Here is a 27,975-nt window from a genome sequence, read left to right as displayed (position 1 = left end):
CATACCATTGATATCTAGTAAGTGTTGTAAGAAAATAAAATTTTAAAAAATATTTATTAAATAATTTTAAAAAATTAAAATAGAAAAAAAATTGATGCAAAGAGAGTCACAAAAAACCAAATCTTTAAAAGATATTTATTAAATATTTTAAAAATAAAAAAATAAAAAAAAGCTTGCCCTATGTTTAAAATATTAAATATTTAAAAAATAGCAAAGTCAAAGTTACAGATTGGTAAAATTTTAGACCAGTGTAACACGCCACAAATGCTTTATTTTATCTTTGATGTATGATTGGTGGCAAATGATGTCCTTGACATCTCTGATTTGATAGCAATGTTCCTGTTAGAGTCTTTAAAGATGCATAAAAATTCTTTCACAATTTTTTTTGAAATCGAAATTAAAGTCTGATATGATTTGACTAAAAATTGAACTGAAATGTTACGTTGGAATAATTTTTATATTTGTTATCGATTTTTATTTGTATTGATGGATTTTAATTAATTTTTAAAAGTAAGTGAAAATTCTCTCAATAATGATCTTAAAAAAAATTCACAAGCGGTGAAAATTTGAAAATTGAAAGTGATTCTTAAAATTTTATTAAAAATATTGGGAGGATGGTGATGATTACAATAGGGTGTTTAAATTTTGATTTTAATTAAATTAATTAAATTAATAGATTGATTATAAAAATAATTTTAATTAATTTTAGAAGTTGACTTTAAAAAATTTTGATTTTTAATTAATTCAAATTGAAAATCAAATTAATTAAATTAATTAAAATTTTAATCTAAATATAGAAAACCCAAATATTACGTGAAATGCACCATTTCAAGTTATAAATTATTAGAGTTATTAATTTAATATGTTAGTATTTGAATATTTTATTAGATAAATTTATTTAATTTATTTTAAATATAAAAATAAAAAATATAATTTAATTCTAATATTTTATTATTTATTTAATTAAATATTAATTAAATTAATTTTGATGATTAAAATTTTAAAATTAATAAATTCTGTTGAATTAAGAAAAATAAAATATAATAATTTAATTGGACATTAATCAAAATTGACGGAGCAAACGCCCGCAAATGCCCGGCTATCGGTCTTCTCAAGTCTATTTAAGTTCGAGGTTTCGTTCATCAAATGCACAACGTAAAGTACTTTGCCATTTTTCTTCTTTCCTTCTTCAACTCACATCCCTCTGCCGAGAGAAAGAAAAAGAAAGGCCTTTGGGAGAATGTGGAGGCTGAAGATAGGAGAAGGAGGCAATGACCCATACCTTTACAGCACTAACAATTTCTTGGGAAGACAGACATGGGAGTTTGATCCTAATGCAGGCACCCCTGAAGAGCGAGCTGAGGTTGAAGAAGCTCGCCAAAATTTCTACAACAATCGAAACCACGTCCAGCCCAGTTCTGACCTCCTCTGGCAAATGCAGGTATAAATTTTTTTTGTTTTTTTTTTACAAAGGGAGTGGAATAATCCTACCATCAAACTAATCTAGGCAAGAAAACACTCAAAATATAGTAGACTTTAAATGTCATCGGACTATAATTTTTTAGATACAAAAATATCATTGAGGATATGTGTGTGTATATATATATATATATAGCTATTGTTCTCAATATTCTTTTAAAATAATATATACTCAAATAAATTAATAAAAAAAATAGAAACATGTTATAATATTTTATTACATGAAATAAAAGTTATAAATTTTTATTGCATGAAATAAGAAATTCGAATTTTAACATTTGTAAATTTTTTTTTATTTTCATATTATGATTTTTTATGTAAAAAAAAAAAAAGTACAAGTGATCATATAAAAATAAAGACATCTTCTCCTCTATTTTATTGTAACATGTTTTGCGAGTTATTGGGGCATACGGTTAAGTTATTAAGACATATATTACAAGTTATTATGACTTATGCACTAATTCATAGATATCTCAAATTTCATTTCAAGAAAATGTTCAAGGAAAATCTTTAAAAACTTTATTATTTTATTTATATTAATATGTGAGATAAATAAAAAATATTTATGAATCAATAATTTGTAATTTATTGATAAAATATTAAATTTTTCAAAAAAAAAATTTAATAGAACATTTGGAAGTTATATTGTTGCTTTTTTTTTCTACTTTTTTGTTATTCTTTTTGGGTCATGAGAGTGAGAGACCCTTAGCTTGTGTTGTTGTTTTTTTTTTTTTTTAATTAAAAATTTTGAGATATGATACTAAAAATTTAAAAATTTTAAAAAATGTTCAATATATTAAAAAAAGTTTTCCTAACGCTAAAAAGCTCAATTTTCCACTCGGTTTTCCCTTTCTAACTAAGTAATATAAAATATAAAAAAATAATTTATATATTATTTGCATGACAAACATTTCCCACATTCTATTCCTAATCTTACACCAACGCAAAATGAATAGATTAAGATTCATACAAAGAAGAAGAAAATGTTTAGATTGGGAGCATATCACCTATAATTTTTTTATTATAATATTATAATTATCTAATCAAAATAAAAATTTATGTAAGAGTTCATTATTTATAAATATGGATTTTATATAAAATTTTGATAAATTTCACATATTTTGACTTATAATTATTGATTAATTATACTATAATCATTGTAAGTGATATATGCATATTTACATCGATCATGATGAGTTAATGATCTTAAAAATTTTTTTTAAAGCATTTTAATTATTTGTGTGTCACAGTCAACTTTATTAATCCAAACCATAATTGCAAACATAATTGTGTCTTTAATTATGGTGGTACACATTAATTTGGTCAGGAGAAATAGAAAGAAAGGGAGATCTCCTTTAAGATCTCAAATGAAAATAAATATTACTCACATTTTTTTTCCATCAATTATCTTTGATAAATGCAGTTTTTAAGAGAGAAGAACTTCAAGCAAACAATTCCCAAACCAAAGGTTGAGGATGGAGAGGAAGTCACATATGAAGCTACGACAGCTGCAGTGAAGAGGAGTGTTCACTTATTGTCAGCTCTACAATCAAAACACGGGCACTGGCCTGCTGAGAATGCTGGCCCCATGTTCTATTTCCCTCCTTTGGTGATTGCTCTTTGATTCCCTTTAATTCTACATCTTCCCCCGTTTCAGGGTTTTTAACTTTTCATACAATCTTTACAATTTATTTTATACCATCACAATTCACATGCGTGGATTTAATTGTATTAGTACAAATTTCCAACCAAAACAAAGTTGATATTAGATATCTCCATGATTTATCTATTTGGAGGTTTGACTTGATTTAAACCAAAACCTATATAAGATTTAAAGAAAAATAATTTTTATTTAATTTTAATTTTAAATATATTAAAATATTAATATAATTTGTTATAAATATTTAACAATAAATTTAATTAAATGGGCTTAATAGGAGTTGGGCCTAGCTTTTAGGGATACAAACTGAGCTTGATCCATAAACACTTTTGCTTGAAATCCAATCCTAAGTTTTAATTAATTAATTAACTCTTCAATTCTAAAAATATGTACTTTTTGCAATGCAGGTCATGTCTCTGTATATTACAGGGCATCTGAATACTGTATTCTCTGCAGAGCATCGCAAAGAAATTCTCCGTTACATTTACTGCCATCAGGTATCCATATCAATTACATTACTTTAATTTCATTCATTTGGTTGATCCAGGCTACATCCATATCTATTTTACTACTAAATTTAATTATTTTTTTCTATGAAAAGGTTCATCTTTGTTCTTCAATTAAAAAATGAATACTACAATTACACTCTTGCTTCATATTCCAACGAATTGAATCTCTCAAGAATTTGTAATAAACTCTACTCCATTTACTAGAATTGAAAGTTATATCCACTACATCTTAGTTAATCTAAATAATTCTTGTATTCGTATTTGTTTATTTCATGTTAAACACTTGTAAAATATAAAATTATTATATCTTAATTCGTGTTAATACGTCAATATAAAATATTTTTTTTTTGTATAATACATATTTTTTGTTTTTGTCAAATCATATATGATTTTTATTAAAATTTTAAATCATGTTATTTTTATATTTTTTTTATGTTATGTTTAAGATTATTAAATCTAATCATAGTTTAAATACTAATTTTGGATTTTAAAAAAAATTCGAATCCAGTTCTTCCATGTAGGACGATAAATGCACTTATTAGTGAACTAAATGCTGGGTTACTACTACATTTTAAGTACGTAGTCCTTTCGATGATGTGTTGCAGAACGAGGATGGTGGTTGGGGATTATACATAGGGGGTCACAGCATAATGTTTTGCACAGCTCTCAACTACATTTGTATGCGTTTACTGGGAGAAGGACCTGAGGGTGGGCTCAATAATGCTTGTGAGAGAGGCCGAAAATGGATTCTTGATCGTGGAGGTGTAACAACCATACCCTCTTGGGGGAAGACATGGCTTGCAGTATGTCTATCGCTACATATTTAGCATCAAAGTTTTACGAAAACATTCATCTCCAATCTTTACGATTGATTTAATTATTCTATAACCAATTAAAAAGTTGCATTCAAATGATTATGTATATTTCTTTTTGTTGTAGATTCTTGGTGTTTTTGAATGGTCAGGCTGCCATCCAATGCCCCCGGAGTTTTGGCTCTTTCCTACTTATTTTCCCATTCATCCAGGTTTGCAGATTTTTTTTTTCTTTTTGATTAATTTACTGTGGATAATAGTGGATCCTCATTTCCGAGAGAATTATCCCAATTTCCATCATAAAATCTCTTTTTCTATGTATCGGTAGTAACTAGTAACGAGGGAATAAATGTCATTTTGAAATTGTTATGCATATAGCTAAATACGAGACTTTTTAAATAAAAGAAAATAAAATTTTTTTGAAGACCATATACATAATACATTTTTTATAAAAAATTCCTATTTTGAAAATAGTAAAAATGATTACAAATGTTAAAATTTAAATTTAAAACTAATTGAATGATAATTTTTAAAAATAATTGTATAAATTAATTGAGTTAAGTTTCAAATTTTATATGTAATACTTTTTTTAGGATAAAAATACATGATTCTATATAAATATATATATTCTATATAAAAATTGTGAACTTGGAAGGGCATTTAAATTAATTTAATATAATGTTTCTCCGTCGCATGATAACCATGATCTATTAATGCAGCAAAAATGTTCTGTTACTTCCGGCTCACTTACATGCCTATGTCGTATTTGTACGGAAGAAGATTTGTGGGTCCAATCACACCTCTCATTTCACAGTTAAGACAAGAACTCCACATTGAACCCTATAATGAGATCGATTGGCCTAAAAAGCGCCATTTATGTGCCAAGGTATGTGATTAATCGTTCGTTCCATAATCTATATAAAATGTTTGATACAATGTGTTTTATTTTTCATAAGAAAATTGGTCATTATTTTGGATTAATGTGTGAATGAAACACGCAGGAAGATCTCCACTATCCCCATACTGTGCTACAACTATTGCTTTGGGATAGTCTCTACATATTTTCAGAGCCTCTACTTAATCGTTGGCCCTTCAAGAAGTTGAGAGAAAAAGCTCTTAAGATTACAATGGATCACATTCATTATGAAGATGAAAGCAGTCGCTACATTACCATTGGGTGTGTGGAAAAGGTGATGCATTTATCAGTTAAAATTTGAATAATATATAATATTTTTAAAAATTTTTGAAGCTGTCAAAATTTGAATTATTGAAACTAAATGTCTAGTATTTCATCGGCAGGCCACAAGGCTATTGGCAAATCTAAATACTATTTGTTAGAATATAATTATGCTTATTTAATTAAGACTTAAATATTATATTATATTATAATATTTGCCACTTGGATTGAGCAGCCCTTGTGCATGCTTGCTTGTTGGGTTGAAGATCCAAATGGAATTTATTTTAAGAAGCATCTTGCTAGGGTTGCTGACTATGTGTGGGTTGGAGAAGATGGAATAAAGATGCAGGTTGGTTCATAACTTTCCGCATTTGCAATCTTTTTTTCTATCTCATATTACGATCTCCTTTAAACCAAAAGAAAAAAAAATGTCGAAGTTAAAGATTTTACCAAGTAATTTTTTGCTAGACTTGAGTTTTTAATTATTAGCTAATTAAGGTATTTGTCATATTCACCTGCAGAGTTTTGGAAGTCAAGTTTGGGATGCTAGTTTAGTTCTCCAAGCTTTGCTTGCTAGTAATTTATCTGATGAAATTGGACCTGCACTAGTGAGAGGGCACAACTTCCTGAAGAACTCACAGGTTCCTAAAAGTTTAATTTCGATTCACCACAATGAAAGTTGAGATTATTTATTTTCTCCATTGTACTTGGAATTGATGGTATAATATTTCTTGAAATTTAAGGTTAGGGATAATCCTCCAGGTGATTTTAAAAGAAGGTTTAGACATATTTCTAAAGGAGGATGGACTTTCTCTGATCGAGATCATGGATGGCAAGTCTCTGATTGTACAGCAGAAAGTTTGAAGGTAATTTTGTTTTCTTAAATTAAACGCAGCATTTTTATTTTGAATATTTCTGAAAAATGTGTTCATTGTTTTGCAGTGTTGCCTATATTTTGCAATGATGCCACCAGAAATGGTTGAAGAGAAAATGGAAACAGAGCAATTTTATGATTCGGTCAATCTTATTCTATCTGTACAGGTAACAATAGAATGTAATACTAGTAATGTCATAACTAGATTAAGGTTTACAGTTTACTCGTATCCTCTGGGAAATATACAATATCTAAGTTAAGAGCAATTGCTATGTAGAAGCTTAGAGAAACAGATTCATGTCAAAGAATGTTAATTTCCATGGGGACATGCACTTTCAATTAATTGAAGAATGACCGTAAAATTAATTTCCTATAATAATGCAAGTTTTGATTTGTTCTTACAAATGTTTGCAGAGTAAAAATGGTGGTTTATCAGCTTGGGAACCAGCAGGAGGTGGATTCTGGTGGGAGGTAACTATTTCAAAGATTGCTACCCTTTGAAAATTTTCTACATTTGCCATCAATTAATAGCACTTTTGTTCCTCAATTATATTCTTAGTGGATCAATCCAGTCGAGTTTCTTGAGGATCTTGTCAAAGAATATGAGTAAGAGCCTTATCTTTTTCCTTAAGTTCATTAGTTATTCAATATAACTCGAAACCGATTTATTTTAGACTAATAAATATAAAAAAAAAATGTAAAATCTAGGCATGCAGAGTGCACTTCATCCGCAATCCAGGCACTAGTTCTTTTCAAGAAGTTATACCCCGAGCATAGAAAAGGAGAGATTGAAATTTTCGTAAGGAAAGCTGCACAGTTCCTTGAAGACATACAACACCCTGATGGTTCATGGTAATTAATAAGTCCCTGATTTATTTTCTTCAAAACATTGATGGAGTTCATCAATATCATGACAAGCATTCCTATATATAGGTATGGAAATTGGGGAATTTGCTTCTTTTATGGAACATGGTTTGCACTTCGAGGTTTGAATGCTGCTGGCAAGACCTACAAAAATTGCCTGGCTATTCGCAAAGGAGTTGATTTTTTGCTTAAAACACAAAGAGATGATGGTGGTTGGGCGGAGAGCTACGCTTCTTGTCCCAGAAGGGTAATAATAATCAATATACCTTTTCTTTTCTTTTTTTATTAGAATAATCAAACTAGATTTGCTAATTCTCTTCAAAAATCAAATAAAAAGATTTATTATATGGTATATAGTTTTTTTTCCTTGTGGATACAGGTATATACACCTCTTGAAGGAAATCAATCAAATTTGGTAAACACTGCACATGCTTTAATGGGTTTAATTATTGGTGGCCAGGTATGCTTACAATTAATAATGAATCTCTAATTAATATATAGTTTAACTTAATTAATTTATATAGTAATTTTTAAGAACTGATATCTAATAGTATTTGTAATTTTTTTTTAATACTTAGATTACGATTTCTTATGTAAAAAAATAATGATTTTATAATTCTCATAAACCCCCCCCCCCCCAAAAAAAAAGGAAATTAAACAAAGAAAAAAAAATTATATTTTACAATTTCTTGCTATGTTGATTTTTTAATCAGTATATATAATATATATACATGCTGTTGTTTGTAACAGGCTGAGAGGGATCCTACACCTCTTCATCGTGCTGCCAAATTGTTGATAAATTCTCAATTGCAAAAGGGTGATTTTCCCCAACAGGTAACTTTCCTTACATGCAATTGAAAGAGTTAAAATGTAAACAAAAATAAGGTTACCTGGATACTAACAATTTTCTATGCACCTAAAAAAAAAAAAAATACAATTATTTGCTTATAATGGAATATATTCAAATGAAAAATGGCAGGGATTGGCAGGAGTTTTCATGAGGAACTGCATGTTGCACTATGCATTATACAGGAATATTTTCCCACTGTGGGCTCTGGCCGAGTATCGCAAGCATGTTTGGCCTTCAAAATGCATTTGAATTGAAAGGAGGATTATACATAAATAAGCATCTCTAGTGGGATTTAAAGAAAATTTTATATTTTCTTCTACTACTGTTGCTACTACTGCAGCTGCTACTGCTATAAACTCAATAATTTTTGAGATAGTTGTTGATCGCTACTTTCTCATTTATTAGAAGAATTTTTTACGTATATTTTTCTTAATGAACTTTTAAGCAATTTTATTATATATTATTCCAAGGAAAAGAATTAATTACCATAAACTAATAATGGTAGGGAAATTAGTTCGACTCAAAAGCCCTACAGCAATTAATTGAATGCTGGTGGGACGTTCTTGAATTAATTGGTCATTTAAAATACTGATTTTGATTCCTTGGGAAAACAATGTTAATTTGACTTGGTTTCGAAATATCGTTGATATTGTTTTTCTTAATTTGCAACGCTTTAATTACTTTTTATCAGCTTCTTCACCCATTATTTTGTTTATTGGGTCTCATGCGATATGCGTTTAAATAATTATTATTTAACTTTTACATTTCTTTAATTTACTTTTTATATATTAATCAATTTGTACATTTAAGAAAAATCAGTAAACATTTTATTAACCTATTTTAAATAAACATTGTTTACATTTAAAATTATCTTAAGCTATTATTAAAGTATTAAGATATTTCTAACCTATTTTATGTTAAATCATATGAATTTTACAATTATTCTCATATGTTTATATTAACAAAAATTTTTTATTTTTATTTTAAAATATCTATTATTTTATGTTACTAATTTAATTATTTATGTTATAAAAATATCTTTTTATACTTGTTATTACCTTTCCTTATATTTAGAATTACTTTTACTATTTTTTAAAGTCACATGACACAAATTTTATGATTAATATCATTTATTTATGTTAACAATTTTTTTATTTTAAAATATTAAATTTTTTACATTATCAACTTAATTATTTGTATTATAATAATATCTTTTTATGCTTATTATTACTTCAATTATATTTAAGATTATTTTACTATTTTTAGGGTGTTACGACATTTCAAACCCATTTGACATCAAATAATATGAATTTTACAATTATTCTTACATGTTTGTATTAACAAATTTTTTGTTTAAAAATTTTTATTTTAAAATATCAATTCTTTAATATTGTCAATTTAATTATTTATGTTATAATAATATATTTTTACGCTTGTTATTGCTTTCATTAATTTTAGAATTATTTTTACTTTTTCTTATTGTGTTACAATACTTCTAATTTTTTTTTTTTTTACGTTAAATGATACGAATTTTATTATTATTCTCACTTGATTAAGTTAGTATTTTTTTTAATTTAAAATATCAATTCTTTTACATCATCAATTTAATTATTTATGATACAATAGTACTTTTTTACGTTTATTCTTACCTTTTATTAGGTTCGAAATTTTCGTAATCATTTTTAAGGTGTTATAACATTTCTAACTCATTTTACATGAAATGATACGAATTTTATAATTTTTCTCATTGATTTATGTTAACATTTTTTATTTAGATTTTTAAAAATATTGATTATTTTATGTTGCTAACTTAATTATTTATGTTACAGTAATATCTTTTTACTCTTATTGTTATCTTCCATTATATTTGCAATTAATTTACTCTTTATTATGGTATTATGATACTTCTAACTCATTTTACGTCAAATAATACAAATTTTACAATTATTGACAACTATTTAGGTTAATAATTATTTTGTGATTTAGCATTTTTTTATTTTAAAATATAAGTTCTTTTTACATTGTCAATTTAATTATTTACGTTACTATAACATTTTTTTACATATGTTTTTATCTTTCATTAAGTTTAGAATTATCTTAACACTGTACATTGTTAATGACCATCTAAATTTAATACTATATATTGTTAAATACAATCAATACCATACTACGTACAGAAACACCATTCAGCACATCAATCAACAATGTACTAAGACACACCCTTCAACAAACCACTCAGAAACACCATTTAGCAAATCATTCAGCATACGATTTAGCCCCATAATATCATACAAAAACATTCAATAAAATAATACGACAACAAGGTTCAGCAAATCATTCAGCATATGATTCAACCACCTAATATCATACAATACCATTCAGTAATACAATATCAGACAACAAGATTCAATAAACCATTTTGCATACGATTCAACCTCCCAATATCATACAATATCATTCAGCAAAAAAATCAGACAACAAGGTTTAGTAAACCATAATATTTAGGACGTATTACATAAAAGCAGCATATATGCAATGAAAGGTGCTTGCATGACTATACTTACAGTGAAGTTAATGAAAATATATAAAAGCATATGTAAGTATTAAGGAACTGAAAAAAAAAATCTTTAATCGAATATTATAAATAATACAGTAAACTAAAAAAAAAAGATTTACCAATAAAAAGATAGGTGTGCACTATTGATTTGTTGAAAGTCAATGGCGACGATAATGATAAAAAAACCAATGGTCTGACAGAAATGTATTTAAGGGTTTGGTTTGGTTGAATAACGTAACTTTTAATCGTTCTGTGTACTAGCAGTTTGTGATTTTGATATTCAAGTTAGGGAAATGAATATATAAATTATTATTAAAGGCATTTTTCTAGAAACAACGCCTTCAATAATCACTTTAAAATTTTATTGGAGATTATTTAAGGTTTTTTTTTTACAAAAAGATGCCTTTAGTAATCCAAAAAATAATTTTCCAATGAAATTATTCAAGGTGTCTATCTTCAAAAAATACATTTGATAATTCTTAAAAATTATTGAAGGCATTTTGAGTAAAAAATCACCTTCATTAATATGCCCGTGATAAGGATGGAAAGAATTATTGGTGGTGTATTATATAGCAAACGTCTTTAATAGTTATGGACTTCAAAACTTTATAACAAATTATTGAACCCGTTTTATAATAAAAGACGCCTTTAATAACCCCAAATTTTTTTTAAAAGAAATTATTAAAGGCGGTTGTTATTAGCAAATGCCTTCACTAATTATCTACAAAATTTTAAAAAAATTATGAAAGGCATTTTTCTTAAATATACGCCTTCAATAACCATGTTAAAATTTGTATGGTGGTATATTGAAGGTATTTTACAGTAGAAGATACATTTAATAATCCCAACAAATTTTAGAAGAAAATTATTGAAGGCATTTATTATAAAAAAACACCTTCAATTTGTATAAAGATAATTTAAAAGGAATTATTGAAGGCATTTGTCAGTAGAAGATGCCTTTAATAATTCTAAAATTTTTTTTAGAGAAAAATTATTGAAGGCATGTGTTATTAACAAACGCCTTCAGTAATTATGTACTAAGTTTAAAGGAATTATTAAAGGCATTATTCTGGAATAAATGCATTCTATAACTATAATAGTATATTGAAGGCATTTTTCAGTAAAAGATGCCTTTAATAATCTTAAAAATTTTTTTAAAAAAATTATTGACGACGGTTGTTATTTGTAAATGCCTTCACGAATTATATATAAAATTTAAAAGAAATTATTAAAGGTATTTTTTTTTGAATATATGCCTTCAATTACCGTGTTAAAATTTATGTAGCTATATATTGAAGGTATTTTGCAATAGAAGACACCTTTAATAATCTCAATAAATTTTATAAGGCATTTATTATCAAGAAATGCCTTCAATATTTATGTAGATAGTTTAAATGGAATTATTGAAGGCCTTTGTCAGTAGAAGATGCTTTTAATAATCCCAAAATTTTTAGAGAAAAATTATTGAAGGCATTTTTATGGAATAAATACACTTTATAACTGTGGTGATATATTGAAGGCATTTTCTAGTAAAAGACGCCTTTAATAATCCAAAAATTTTTTAGAGAAAAATTATTGAAGGTGTTTTTATAGAATAAACGCCTTCTATAACTATAGTGGTATATTGAAGGTATTTTTCAACAGAAGACGCCTTTAATAATCCCAAAATTTTTAAACAAAAATTATTGAAGGCGGTTGTTATAAAAAATGCCTTTAATAATTATGTAAATAATGAAATGTACTCAGTGAAGGCAGTTTTCTAAAATAAACACCTTCACTAACCATTAAAAATTTTAAGTTCCTGATTATTGAAGGCGTTTTTCACTAAAAGACATCTTTAATAAATTTCTTCAAAAAATAAAACAAATTAGTTAAGGTATTTTTCTAGAATAAAAGCTTTCAATAACCCTTTAAAATTTAAGTTGTGTAATATTAAAGGCGTTTTCAATAGAGGATGCCTTTAATAATCTCAAATAATTTTTAAAAGAAAATTTTTAAAGGCATTTTTTTGTAGAAAACTATCTTCATTGATATTGTAAGATAAAAATGAAGGAGTTATTGAAGGCATATTATGTAAAAAATACCTTCAATAAATACACAAAAAATTTAGATGAAATTAGTGACAATTTTTTTTATGGCGTAAACACCTTTAATAATCCCAAACAATTCTACTACAACTCTGTTAAAGGCGTCTATAATATATTCATAAAATATTTAGGATAAAATTATTATAGGCATTTTTCTTAGTAAACATCTTTCATAATCCGATCTAGTAAAAATCTTCCCAAACTTAGCGCATCCAATCACCAACTTCAAGCTTCATCTTCATTATTATACTATTTCTCTTTTCAGATCAAGTACAATTTACTTTCCTTTTCCTTCAACTTTTAGTATTCGAGCATTGTCTTTTAGAACTCTATTTCAACTATTCATTACTTATTTACTTTAGCTTTTACTTAATTCGACTATTCCTTCAACTTTTGCAATTCATGATTTTCTTTTTGGTGTAAACAATTTTTTCCAAAACCTAGCTTATTTCACCTTATTTCAATCCCAACTACAAATACTCTTGGGTACTGTCTACGTTAGCAGCAGAGTTTTAACATTCATAATATTTGGTAGCTGATAAATTACTTCACAATAAGAAGTTCTCATTTTATGTAAGTACTGATCTTGTTATTATCTTTTGTTTAAAACATAGTAAACTTAAGTATTAGACATGATTGTTTTCATATAAATTATCTACATACATTTAGTTTGATAATGTAACAAGTACTAAATGGATAAGAGTTAGATGCAAAAGTCAAGATTAAGTCAAGAGTATAGAGATGAAGTAAATTTTTTTTTTTAATTTTGCATTTGAGAATACAAGTGAAGAAAATATGATATTATGCCCATATGTGAAGCGTGCTAATATCAAGTGGCAAATGCATTAAGTTATTTTTAAACATTTAATTTGTATTGGATTTTTTTTAAGATATGTTAATTGGTATTTTTATAGAGAGTACCGTCAATATCTTCTAATAGAGTTTCTTCAACTTCAAGGACTCCCCAACACCAATATAATCTTTTTATAGTAGATGATATTGAAGGCATGTTACAAGATGCTTTTAACATTTATAGCCAATATTTTCATAATCTTTCTCCCTAAAATAAAGGATTTAATCAGTCCAATATTGAAATGTATGAATTTGGTGAACTTGGGATAGGTATACGTGACCAACAACCTAGAGGAAAAACATCAAAGTTTTGTAGGTTGCTTGAGGATTTGAATGAAAAACTTTTTGAAGGATCAAAGCATTCAAGGTTATCTTTCTATGTTTGTCTTTTTTACTTGAAATGCTTATGTGGATAGACGAGAAACTTTTTGATTTTATTATTAGAGTTTATGAAAAAAATATTTTTTTTTTCAAAAATCCCTAAATCTTGTAAGGAATCAAAGAAGATGATTAAGGATTTAGGTCTCAAATATGAAAAAATTCATAGTTGTCCCAATGATTGCATGTTGTATTAGAGGGATGGAAAAAATCAAGAATCTTGTTATTTGTGTGGTATTTCTCGTTGGGTGGATAAAAATCTTGATGAAAGGTTGAATAAGGATAATGATGAGGTATGTGTCAAAAAGAAACTTGTTAAAGTTTTACACTTTTTTTCATTAATACCAAGACTTCAACGACTCTTCATGTCTTTCAAAACTGCAGATTTAATGAGGTGGCATCATTAGAAGTGGATGGATGATGAATTATTGAGACATCCTGCAGATTTTTTAGCATAAAAATCATTTCATTCTAGGTTTTCAGACTTTGCATTTGATCCTTGAAATGTTATGCTTTGACTAGCATCTAATGGATTCAATCCGTTCAAAATGATGAGTACTTCTTATAGTACTTAGTTAGTTGTATTGATTCCTTACAATTTGCCCTCATGGATTACTATGAAGCAACAGTCATTTATATTGTCTATGATAATTCTTGCAAAAAAAAAGTTTGGGTAATAATATAGACATTTTCTTACAACTTCTTATTAAAAAGTTAAAATAATTATGGGAAGAAGTTGAGATCTATGATGCATCAAAAGAAAAGAACTTTAATATGTGTGCTGCTTTATTATGGACTATTAATGATTTTTTTATTTATGCAAATTTATCTAGTTAGAGTACAAAAGGTCGTTATGCTTATCCATGTTGTGCTACACAAACATGTTCGACATAGTTACCTAATAGTAAGAAATTCTGTTCTATGGGACATCGTCGATGGTTAGATGATAATCTTCAATTTAGATTAAAAAAACATCTCTTTGATGGAACTGAAGAGTTGAGAAGATCACTTTACCCATTAGTGTGTCTAATATCTTGTTAAAGTTAAAAGATATCAATTTTACTTATAAAAAAATGACTCCATCAAAGAAAAAAGTAAGGGACATCTTTGAAGGTATCTGACCTCATATTATGCAAGTTGGTGATACTCATACTCAAGTTGGTGATCTTGATGTTCAAAGCGATAAAGAAGATGATGAAGTAGATAACTCCAATGACTCTTAGTTATAGAAAAAAAGAAGTATCTTTTTTGAGTTATCTTATTGGGAATATAATTTATTACGCCATAACCTTGATTTGATGCACATAGAGAAGAATGTTTTTAAAAATTTTATTGGGACAATTCTCAATGTGAATAGAAGATTCAATGATGACTTAAAGAGTCAACTTAACATAGTTGATATGGGGATTCGCCCATACCTTCATCCAAAATTACTTCTTAATGGTAAATATCGATTGCTTGCTGCTTGTTTTAAGATTTCTAAAGCTGAAAAAGATGTGTTTTGTAAGGTTTTAAAAAATGTCAAAGTTTCAAATGGCTATATGTCAAATATATCGAGATGTGTGAATCTAAAAGAGCGAAAACTTTTTTCATTGAAGTCACATGATTATCACATTTTGATGAAAGACTTACTTTTGATTGCTTTACATTCATCAATGTCAAATCAAGTCACTTCTGTGGTAATTGAATTGAATAACATATTTAAATCTCTATGTCAGAAATGTATGAATATGGAAGAGTTTGACAAACTTCAAGATTGAGTCGTAATTACTTAATACCATTTAGAGAAGATTTTTCCTCTAAAATTTTTCACTATTATGATGCATTTGGTTATCAACCTTTCATATGAAGTAAAAGTCGATAGGTTGATTTATTATCCATGGATGTATCTTATTGAAAAGTATTATTTGTTAATAGATTGATTACATTTTTATTGATGATCAAGCTACTCTATTTAAAATAAAATATGACTAATATTTTATGCTTTAGGTTTTTAGGGAGGTTAAAGTCTTATTGTCACAACAAACGCTATCTGAAAGGTTCTATTGCTGAAAGATATTTAGTATAAGAGCGTATGACATTTTATTCTCGTTATTTGAAAGATGTTGAAATGAGATTTTAATAGACCATTGAGAAATGTTGGTATGCTGCATACAGACTTTGCCTACAATTATCTTTTTCAAAGTTTTGGATAACCAATAAACAAAGCTGAAATGGTGGAGTTAGATGATAAATCTTGGGCACAAGCACATCATATGTTCTTTTTCATCATGACTCAATTAAATCGTTTTGCACATAAGTTTTTTAGCATGAAAATGATTTATTACATTAAGCATAATTTATTATCTTTTAATTTTTTTGTTAATACTATATCATGATACTTTATAGTGAGTATAAAAATAATTTAAGAGATCCAGCACATTATCAATGATCAAACTCTTGAGAGCTTGATAAGTTATTCGTTGAAAACTTTCATGAATGGTTAGGAGCAACTGTAAGTAATGCCATACTTCTCATTATGAGAAATCTACATAGAATACTTATGGTATAAATAACATTAATAACATATATATATTTATTTCACTTTTATAGGTTTAGAGTGGAATGCTTGTTAGTGAAGAGGTGAAGTATTTTTCACATGATCCGAACTGAATTGTGAAACGATACAAAAGTTTTATCATCAGTGGATTTAGATTTCACACTAAATCTTACGAGAGATTTAGAAGTACACAAAATTCTGAAGTTGTTGTGACTTTATCAACTACTAGCTATGCTAGTGCTAGGGACACAAACCTTTTAGAGAGAAATGTTGACTATTATGGCATGATTAATGACATCATTGAGTTAGATTATTATGACAAGTGGAAGGTTGTCTTATTTAGGTGTGATTGGGCTGATGCAAATAGTGCGATGGGTATTAAGAAAGATCAAGATGGATTTACACTTATGAATTTTGCTCGATTGATTCATACTGGACAACAACTCATCGATGAACCTTATGTTTTTTTATTTCAAGTCAAAAAGTATTTTACTCTGAAGATCCCAAAGAATTGGGTTAGTTTGTTATTCTTCGAAATGCACCTAGAGACTTATTTGATATGGGGTTAGATACTAAAGATGATGTTGAACATAGAATTGAATGTTATCCTTTTATTGAATAAAACTTGGATAAAAATATCTCTAGTACCTACGCTCAGTGGATCTGTGAAGATGTTACTAAAGACATTTATGAATCATGAAATGGTGTATCTATAATTTCTAATTCAAGTGTTTAAGACATAATGTAGTAAATGATTGTTTGTAATTAATGTCACATTTGCTATTGTATAATTATTATATTCTAAATCATACATTATCTTTTGATTTAATTAAATCGATATGTTCTTTATATATCATAGGTTTTGATTTTTTAACTTCTCAATGTCGTTATATATGTTCTAAACTAATATCTTTTCTATATTTGCTTTTATGATGTAAGGTAGCTACAATGCAGAGGAGTAGGTTGAAAGAAAAACATATAAGAGATATTAGTTTAGAACTGTCTGCGACATCAGCAGATATTGGCTATAGACTGAATCTTTTGGAGGAAAATGAATGTACTATCAAATCTAACTCTGTCACTTCTAATCCTTTAACTGATATTGGATCTGACAATACGAGAGGTTCAGATTTAGATAGTACCCCATCAATTGATTATGCTTTAAATTTGAATACAGGTATGATATACTCTAATTTTAGAATTTGAGTATAATGATAAAAGTATTGTGATTTTACAAATTTATTTTTTATTTGTTATAGTTGATAACAATGGTCAACGAAGGACCAGAGGTCAGATAACTTTGAAGGAATTGTTTGCACTACCTCCTAACAAGTGTATTGTAATGTTTGTAAACTCTGATAGGTAACCAATTGGTGAAAAAGCTCAACTGTTGGCTAGATTTCTAGGCATGCTAGCCCGTAATGGAATGAAATTGCCTATTCATTATAAAACATGGCATAAAGTTTCAGAAAAAGTTAAGGCTAATGCTTTAAGCTTTATTGAGGTATTAGTATAATTAATTAAATATAAAATTTTTTTATTTTACATTTTGTTTACTTATTTAAACTTTTCTTATTATATTATTACAGTCAAGATTTGTACTTGAAATACCAACTTTATTTGTGCTTAAGTCATTGGGAAAGAAATGGAAAGATTATAAACATAGTTTAAAGAATAAGTATTTCATCAAAATACTACTATAGAGGCAATGATGGAAAATCTACCCCGTAATGTGATTAGGTGGGAATATGAATAATTAGTTAGATTTTAGTTCTCAAGAAAAGGAGAGGTACTAGTTTATAACTTTGTATAATAAAATGAAATAATGAAAGTATTTTATGGTTTAAGTTGGTAATATTTATATTTCTATCATATATGCAATTATTTTTTATGACAGGAAAGAGAACAAATTGGGATTGGTAGCAGAAAGCAACAGAAATATAGCCACACAAGTTAATGATTGTTGAGTGAAGTTAATGATTTGATGTAAGTTTGTAATTCTCTACAACTAGTAGATCTTGTTTTTCATCTGTGGATGTAGGTCGATTGGACCGAACCACGTTAAATTGTTATTTTTTATGTGTTTAATTTATTGTTTGATTGTATTTTCGCTGGTGTGATTGGATTGAAGGCTTTTAACCTAACAAATGGTATCAGAGCTGTGGTGTTCCCCAACAAGTGATATCAGAGCTGAAGGTTCGAAACGTGAGAAGAGTTGAAGATTCAAGATGTGAAAAGAGTCGAAGGTTTGAGACATGAAAGAGCTAAAAGTTTGAGATATGAAAAGAGCTAAAGGTTTAAGATGTGAAAAGTGAATGATTTGAGACATGGGAAGAAGCAAGTCCAGAAGAGCTTGATTGAAGAGAAAAGTTTGAGTTTAAGTTTTAAAGATTAAGGATTGGTTTGTATGAAGAGTGAAGACACAAGAAAAGAAAAGATGATTGTGAGACTTCCATTACAGGTAGAGCCAAGCATGTCTAGTATGAAGATAAATGATTGATGGAATTTGAGTTAAAGTAGAGATTATTGAGAATAATGACTCAAATCTCATAAGAGATTTGTTTGGGATTTGTTAGATATTTGTTTGAGATTTGTCACATATTACTTGATGGACAAGAAGACTTGCAAAAGAAGAATTTTAAGAGAAAAAAGATTCTTAATAGGTAAGTTTGACTTGCAAAAGAAGAATTTAAAAAAAAAAGAGATTCTTAATAGGTAAGTTTGACTTACAAAAGAAGAATTCTAAGAGGAGAGGGATTCTTAATAGGCAAGTTTGTATCTCTACAAAGTTAAGTATGAAAAAAGATATAAGAGAGTTGTAGGATTTTATGAGATAGACACCTCATAAGAGTATTGGGACTCTACATCTTATGGGTGTGTATATTTGTTTGTGAGTGGACTAGAGAAGATTGAGAAGGTCCACATAGGTATGATGTATGAGAGTATATGGGTATATGTTTGATTATTTTGAAAGGGTGCACAAAGATTTGGGTTTGTGTTTGTGTTTGTTTGGGTTGAGAATACTCTATAAGATTATAGGAGATTGAGAGTGTCTTATGAGTATTGATTGTTGAGTAAGGTTAATGATTTGATGTAAGTTTGTAATTCTCTACAACTAGTGAATTTTGTTTCTCATCCGTGGATGTAGGTCGATTGGATCGAACCACGTTAAATTATTGTCTCTTGTGTGTTTGATTTATTGTTTGATTTCACTTTCGTTGGTGTGATTAGATTGGAGGCTTTTAGTCCAACAAATGGTATCAGAGCTATGGTGTTCCCCGACAAGTGACATCAAAGCTAAAGGTTCGAAACGTGAGAAGAGTTAAATATTTAAGATGTAAAAAGAGCCGAAAGTTTGAGACATGAAAGAGCTGGAAGTTCGAGATGTGGAAAGAGCTAAAGGTTTAAGATATGAAAAGTACATGATTTGAGACATAGAAAGAAGCAAGTCTAGAAGAGCTCGATTCAAGAGAAAAGTTTGAGTTTAAGTTTTAAAGATTAAGGATTGGTTTGTATGAAACGTGAAGACATAAGAGAAGAAAAAATGATTGTGAAACTTTCATTACAGATAGAGCCAAGCATGTCTAGCATGAAGATAGATGATTGATGAATTTTGAGTTAAGGTAGAGATTGTTGGAAATAATGACTCAAATATCATAAGAGATTTGTTTGAAATTTGTTAGAGATTTGTTTGAGATTTGTCAGATATTGCTTGATGGACAAAAAGACTTGCAAAAGAAAAATTTTAAGAGAAAGATGATTCTTAATAGGTAAGTTTGACTTGCAAGAGAAGAATTCTAAAAAGAAAGGGATTCTTAATAGACAAGTTTAACTTACAAAAAAAGAATTCTAAGAGGAGAGAGATTCTTAATGGGTAAGTTTGTATGATTATAAATAGGTGAAGTCTTTACAGAGTTAGATATGAGAAAAAGATGTAAGAGAGTTGTAGGATTTTGTGAGATAGATACCTTATAAGAGTATTGGGGCTCTACGTCTTATGGTTGTGTATGTTTATTTGTGAGTGGACTAGAAAAAACTGAAAGGGTCCACATAGGTATGATGTATGAGAGTATATGGGTATGTATTTGGTTATATTGAAAAAGTGCACAAGGATTTATGTTTGTGTTTTTTTGGGTTGAGAATACTCCATAGGACTAGAGGAGATTGAGAGTGTCTTATGAGTATTGATTGTTGAGTGAGGTTAATGATGTGATGTAAGTTTGTAATTCTCTATAACTAGTGGATCTTGTTTCTTATCCGTAGATGTAGGTCGATTGGATCGAACCACGTTAAATTGTTGTCTCTTGTGTGTTTGATTTATTGTTTGATTTCACTTCCGCTAGTGTGATTAGATTGAAGGCTTTTAGCCAAACAAATTATATCAGGACTGTGGTGTTCCCTAACAAGTGATATCAGAGCTGAAGGTTCAAAACGTGAGAAGAGTTGAAGATTCAAGATGTGAAAAGAGCCGAAGGTTCGAGATGTGGAAGAGCTGAGAGTTTGAGATGTGGGAAGAGCTAAAGGTTTAAGATGTGAAAAGTGCATGATTTGAGACCTGGGAAGAAGCAAGTCCAGAAGAGCTCAATTCAAGAGAAGAGTTTGAGTTTAAGTTTTGAAGATTAAGGATTGGTTTGTATGAAGCATGAAGACACAAGAAAAGATAAGATGATTGTGAGACTTTTATTACAGGTGGAGTCAAGCATGTCTAACATGAAGACAGATGATTGATAAAATTTGAGTCAAGGTGGAGATTGTTGAGAATAATGACTTAAATCACATAAGATATTTATTTGGGATTTGTTTGAGATTTGTCAGATATTGCTTGATAGACAAGAAGAATTCTAAGAGAAAGAAGATTCTTAATAGGTAAGTTTAACTTGCAAGAGAAGAATTCTAAAAGGAAAAAGATTCTTAATAGGCAAGTTTGACTTACAGGAGAAGAATTCTAAGATGAGAGGGATTCTTAATGGGCAAGTTTGTATGATTATAAATAGGTGAAGTATCTACAGAGTTAAGTATGAGAAAAAGATGTAAGAGAGTTGTAGGACTTTATGGGATAGATACCCTATAGGAGTATTGGGGCTCTACGTCTTATAGGTGTGTATGTTTGTTTGTGAGTAGACTAGAGGAGACTAAGAGGGTCTACATAGGTATGATGTATGAGAGTATATGGGTATGTGTTTGGTTATATTGAAAAGATGCACAAAGATTTGGGTTTATATTTGTTTGGGTTGAGAATACTCCCTAGGACTAGAAGAGATTGAGAGTATCTTATGAGTATTGATTGTTGAGTGAGGTTAATGATTTGATGTAAGTTTGTAATTCTCTATAACTAGTAGATCTTGTTTCTCATCCGTGAATGTAGGTCAATCGGATCGAATCACGTTAAATTATTGTCTCTTGTGTGTTTAATTTATTGTTTGATTTCGTTTCTACTTGTGTGATTGGATTGGAGGCTTTTAGCCCAACAAAAAAAGTGTGCTCTAGTCATGGAATTAAACTTGAAGGTAGCTATTAGTTGGATATGTAACAAAAACTCCAGATCATGGAATCAATAGCTTACCGAAATTGATAAACGGGTGGAAGCTTCTTAACAAGGCGTATAACCTTTACTCTAGGGTGAGTAAAGTCTCTTTTGTTCATATCTATAGAGAGACCAATCACTTTACAGATTCCCTAACCAAATTGAGTGTTCATAGAAAGAACGATTTTGTAGCATGGCTGTAGCTTCTTTAATCAATAATATTAATTCCTTTTTAATGTTAAAAGAATAGAATAATAAAAATTAAAATACAATATATAATATAGAGATAAATAATAAATAATTATGAATATATTTATAATTTATGAGGAATCTTCTTTACGGTTCTGACTCTCCCATTGCAATCGTTACATTTCTTTTTGTTATTTTGAATTAAAGCAGCTACTTTGATTTGAGCCACTTAAATTTTCGATATTCTTTTTTATTTCTCATCAAACAAATGGTATCTTTTTTCTGAAAATCTTAGCTATTCTTTTCTATTTTTAATTTTAGAATGTGTAACAATGCAAATGTGGCCAAATTCAGTGATGCGTAAATTGCGATAGAAAACAACTCGAAATATAATAGGACTATAAAAGATATTTGAGTCATTTCAATTTAAAGATATATGCATCAAATTAATTATCGGTCCACATTACACGCACCGTTGCATGTCAATTATACAACGATAGCCTTTTTAATGGCCATTCGGCCGCCAATGCTTACTCTACAGCTTTTTCCTTTGTAATTAACATAGATGGTTGTGTATGACTTAAAATTTTATGAAAGCAATTTCAATTTAAATAATGACTTGAGGAGCCCTTGATTGAAAGCCATCATAAATTATGTTGTGCATGATTTGAAATTTTATTAGAGAAATTTCAATTTAAATAGTGGTTGGAGCTCTTGATTGAAACCTATAATAAATCATATTGTGTACGACTTGAAATTTTATGAAAGAAAATAAAGGAGAATGTTTTTTTTTTTCTTAAGTAGGAGGTGAAAAGAAAGATAGTTCAATAGAGTTAATTTGGGTGTGTTATCTTATTAATTTCATTTGGATTTTTAACTCTGTCATTGAAGTTTTAAAATTTATAAATGAAATTCATAGGGCAACACATATTTCATAAGATATATTAAAAATAATTAAAAATAATTTTACAATAAATATATTTATAGTCTCTTAACTTGTTTGTGTATTTTAAAAATTCAACCAATGATGTGTAAAATATGTACTCATGAAAATTTTTGTTTTTTTGTTAAAAGGTTGCAAAATCTTAAAAGTAATTGAAAGGAATTTTTGTTTGATTTTAATGAGGTTATGTTTTCAAGTAACAGTTATAAAGATTTTGTTAATGAGTGTTCTAAGACATTTTTTTGAAAGTTAATTAGAATATAATTTATAATAATATATATGGAAGTTGACCTTTAATGTCATGAATACCAATGTATTAAAAAAAAATAAATCATATATATATATATATATATAAACTAAAGATTTCGGTAAAAGAAGTAATTATCTTAAATGGATAGTTTAATTTTTTGACATGAAAAATATCTTATAAACATCAAATATCATCTAAGATTTTGATTTGATTTAATATGATATAAATTAAAAAATATTTTAAATAATTAATTATATTATTGCCTTTTAAGTTTTCAATATTTTTATTTGTTACCTTTAGAGTTATTTCAAAATTACTATAAATAAAATTTTGATTTTCTATCAATATTAAGTATGATTATATATGAGGTTAATGATTTTTTTTTTGCTAAAATTATGATATTATTCTTTAAAATCTAGGCAAAATTTCTTTTTAAATTATAGCCAACTTTTCAAATACAAAATTTGAAAATTGAAAATTTTTTTATAATTAATTAATTGACCAAATTACAACTATAAATAATGATATTTGTCTAAAGATCAATCTTGGGCTTTGAGTTTTCCGTAACCCTTTTTGGTCTTGTGTTGCCCTTGATGTAATTCTCATTTTTGTTTTGTATTTTTCTTGTTTTTATAATAATATATATTTTTTGCATACTACAATAATTTTAGAATAATCTTTTAATCTTTTCCCACCCCAATTGAAGAATGTACAAACCTGATAAATATACACAGCCATCGAGCAAAAGTCTTGTGATGTCATTAAATGAAGTATGACTTAAGAGTATTCTTGAAAGGTAATGAAATTATTGTCCGATTTCAGCTTAAATAAACTTTTGTTACTCATTAATCAATTTTCATTTCAAGACTCACTGATTTTTTTAATATATTACGTACCAAAGATTAGTCGCCATTTGCATTATTTGTTGATGCAAGTTGTCCTTTAATTAGTAAACAAAAATAAACAGCATAAAAAATTTGAAGTTTATCCTACTTGTGCCAATTGGTTTAATCTTATATATACTAATTTTAAAAAATAAAATATGTATAATTATCTTAATATCACTTGTGGATTTAAAAAATTTTATTGTCAATATATTAAATAATATATATATATATATATCATGAGGATATATACTATAATTGAAAAAATATTTCATAAAATATTTTGTTATTACAAATGATAAATTTTTTATCATTATACTTTCATTTTAAATAATTTTTAGTTGACCAAAATATTTAATGGAATGCAAATTTAAATACATAATTGTAAATTTTTATTTTTAAGCATTAATCTAACAAAAAAATATACATTGTAAAAGAGTTAAAACAATATTTAATTCAAATTACAAAGAAAATAATTTGATAAAAAAGAAAATAATTACAAGAACTTTTAAATATGAAGGATAAAATATCTTTGGTCAAATCGCTACAGCTGTGATATTAATTCTGTAAACCTACTAATACAATAATTTTAGATTAATCTTTTGCCACTCCAATTAAAGAATGTACAAACCTGTGAACCAAAAAGAAAGTGGGAACCAGATAAATATAGTCATCGAGCAAAAGTCAGTACGACTTAAGAGGGAAAGAAAATCAAAATATTATTCAATTTCAACTTTAATATATCTGAATTTATATTTGATATATTATCAATATATAAATATTATATATTATTAATAAATTAAATGATATTATTTTATTAATAAATTAATATTAATTTTAAAAATAAATATATAAAAATTAATATTTTTTAAAAAAATTATTTATTAATAAAATGATATTATTTGATCTATTTTATTAATAAAATAATATTATTTAATTTATTAATAATGTATAAATTTTATACAATTATAATATATAAAATATAAATTCGTTACAATTTATTAATCAATTTATTTAGAAACTCACTGATTATTTTAATATATTACGTACAAAAGATGGGTCGCCATTTGCATTTGTTATGCAATGGTCCTCATATTCGAAAAAGAAAGTAAATAGCATACGAATTTTAAAGTTTATCCTACGTGTAGCATTTGGTTTAATTTTTTATTTATTTGTTGAGGATATATATTATAATTTTAAAAAAGTATTTGAAGTAATATTTTGTTATTTTAAATGATAAATTTTTATTGTTGTTCTTTTTATTTAAGTAATTTTTAAATAAAAATAATATAATTGAGATAGATTATGCAATACTAATTTTGTTATAATGCAAAAGAAAAATTTTCATTCAGATATTTTATTTTATATTAAAAATAAACAAAATTTAAAAAAATTATAATATAATAATAAAATTCAATATTATTGATCTATATTATCTATAAATTTATCGTATCACATAAATCACAAACCAGACAAATTAAGATGCATCATATAATCAACCATATACCATACCTTTTAGTATTGCATCTTGATTTATCATCTCTATGATTAACGTGATAAAAAAAAGTATTTAATCAATTTTGTAATTTAATTTTTTTTTTGCCATATTTACTTTTATTTTTCCTTTTGCCAAACTTTTGGTATTCATTAAATAGCCGGTAATTAATTTAATTGAGTGAACGGATATTTTTGTCCTATTGTCGGCAATTTAAATTGCCCTAAACAGCAGCTTGTACCAGACACTTGCTAGTTTTAGGTTGGATTTTTTCGATAATTAATTTATATTACGTGAGTGTCCGTACCTTATCACGTGCTAAAAACTGTCATTTTGTCATTCATATTTATTGATTTTTCAAAAAAAAAAAGTTAATTTTTTTTGAAAAAAAGACAAAAGGCATAAAAAAAATCTAAACGAGGGTGACACCTAAGAACATAAATTAATCTTTTATCTTGGATTAATTCGATACTAATTTTTGACAAAGCCATTATATTAAATTGAAACGAATAAAAGTTTATTAGATATTTATTATTTTGTTATATTTATTAATAGACTTATTTATTATAAAATTGATTTAATTAAATTTTTTTTAAATATGAAAAGAAATAGAGAAACGGGTCTATGTGGGCACCTTGATTATAATTATTTTTTATAAAATTTATTTAAAAATAAATAAATAATAAAATATATACTTTTATATATTTCAACAAAAAATTATTAATTCACTTTTGGTTTGTTCTCATTTTTCTATATAAAAAAAATCCGATTTAATTTAATACCAAAATTTCAAAAAAATCGTACATATCGAATTGAGATGGATTCAAACTTCTTGTATATTTTTTTATTAAACAAAAAAATGTTACCAATAAAAAATTATTTTATTTTGCCTTTTCTATTTACTATTTTTTTAAAATTTTATAATTAAAAAAAAAGATGAAAAGTAAAAAACACGAATATAGGTGATATTTGGATATCTAAATTGTAAAAACAAAAAAAAAAAAAGAGTTCTTAAAATGTGCCGTATGAACACCCTTATTGTGATTTCATTAAATGAAGTATGGCTTAAGAGTATGTCATAACGTCTAGATTCATAGACTCATTGCTAGATATTGATTTGAGTAGTCATCACCAATCTTTTTTATTTAAGTGCGATTGATTACGTAATTGAATCTGTCTTTTTTTAGAGAAATCTTAAGTTTGACTTAGATGTCTTTAAAAAGTAGATTCACTGTTTACGAAAATCAGAACTAGATTTGAGAGTACAATTATGTGTGAAGAAGGTTATGGCATCCCTACAACGCCCATCAAAAGATCGTACTAGCTCGATTTCGTGTTATCCATTAAGCTTTAAAAATTTTACTAAGTAGTTAATTATTAAAAATTATTTTTAATTGACTCTAATACTTTTGGTAAAAAATTAAAAAAATTTTTTCACCTCAAGAGTATACAAGAAAACTACTATTTATTTTGCAGTGGCTCTATCGTCGAATTATTTAACATTAAAAATTTTCTAAGAAAAGAAAAGAACAAAAAAAAAAAAAAGAATAATGCTTTGATATAGATTTTTGTTGCTTTATGAGAAAAAAAAACCTCATACTTCTATAAAAGAAAAATTTATACCTTCAATTTTTTCTTAAAAATATATTTTTTAAAATTTTAGTTTTAAGAAAAATTGATACTTTCAACTTTTCCTCAAAAATCCCTTTTTTAAAATATTTATTTTCAAGTAAAATTGATACTTTTAACTTTTCCTTAAAAATGTCTTTGAAAATCTTTATTATTAAAGAAAATTTTTACTTTCAACTTTTTCTCAAAAATATTTTTTATTTTTATTTTCGAGAAAAATTGATACTTTTTACTTTTTCTCAAAAATATTTTTTTGAAAATTTTTATTTTCAAGGGAAATTGATACTTTTAACTTTTCCTCAAAAATGCTTTTTTAAAAATTTATTTTCAAGGAAAATTGATACTTTCAACTTTCCCTAAAAAATGTTTTTTTGAAAATTTTACTTTCAAAGAAAATTGATACTTTCAACTTTTTCTCAAAAA

General features: G+C 26.8%; 1 protein-coding gene across 2 annotated transcripts; it reads left to right on the top strand.

Moving 5' to 3' along the window:
- Positions 1-1,148: 1,148 nt before the first annotated feature.
- LOC111318516 (lupeol synthase-like) lies at positions 1,149-8,712 on the top strand. Of its 2 annotated transcripts, XM_022921377.2 has the most exons (18): positions 1,149-1,441; positions 2,903-3,088; positions 3,547-3,636; positions 4,254-4,451; positions 4,588-4,672; positions 5,180-5,346; positions 5,462-5,650; positions 5,873-5,986; positions 6,159-6,278; positions 6,381-6,503; positions 6,580-6,678; positions 6,926-6,982; positions 7,071-7,117; positions 7,220-7,363; positions 7,445-7,622; positions 7,755-7,835; positions 8,126-8,209; positions 8,355-8,712. In XM_022921377.2, the coding sequence occupies exons 1-18, from the start codon at positions 1,241-1,243 to the stop codon at positions 8,472-8,474; spliced, it is 2,283 nt and encodes a 760-aa protein (XP_022777112.2). In that variant the 5' UTR covers positions 1,149-1,240; the 3' UTR covers positions 8,475-8,712. The 2 variants fall into 2 exon arrangements, 1 of the variants encoding a protein (XP_022777112.2); XR_016334360.1 differs by lacking the exon at positions 8,355-8,712 and having other exon boundaries at positions 1,151-1,441; positions 7,733-7,835.
- The last annotated feature ends 19,263 nt before the right edge of the window (positions 8,713-27,975 follow it).

The sequence above is a fragment of the Durio zibethinus genome, chromosome 26, assembly GCF_047325235.1.
Source record: "Durio zibethinus cultivar Kanyao isolate XHJ-2024 chromosome 26, ASM4732523v1, whole genome shotgun sequence".
In the NCBI taxonomy this organism is placed as follows: domain Eukaryota; kingdom Viridiplantae; phylum Streptophyta; class Magnoliopsida; order Malvales; family Malvaceae; genus Durio; species Durio zibethinus.
The sequence above is the reverse complement of the archived record's forward strand: the minus strand, read 5'-3'. Positions and strand labels throughout refer to the sequence as shown.

Excerpts from the sequence above, each read along its gene's own strand:
- LOC111318516 (XM_022921377.2), top strand. The coding sequence starts at position 1,241 with ATGTGGAGGCTGAAGATAGGAGAAGGAGGCAATGACCCATACCTTTAC. Across the intron at positions 7,118-7,219 it reads GATCTTGTCAAAGAATATGA|GCATGCAGAGTGCACTTCAT; the intron begins GTAAGAGCCTTA and ends TGTAAAATCTAG. Across the intron at positions 7,623-7,754 it reads ACGCTTCTTGTCCCAGAAGG|GTATATACACCTCTTGAAGG; the intron begins GTAATAATAATC and ends TTGTGGATACAG.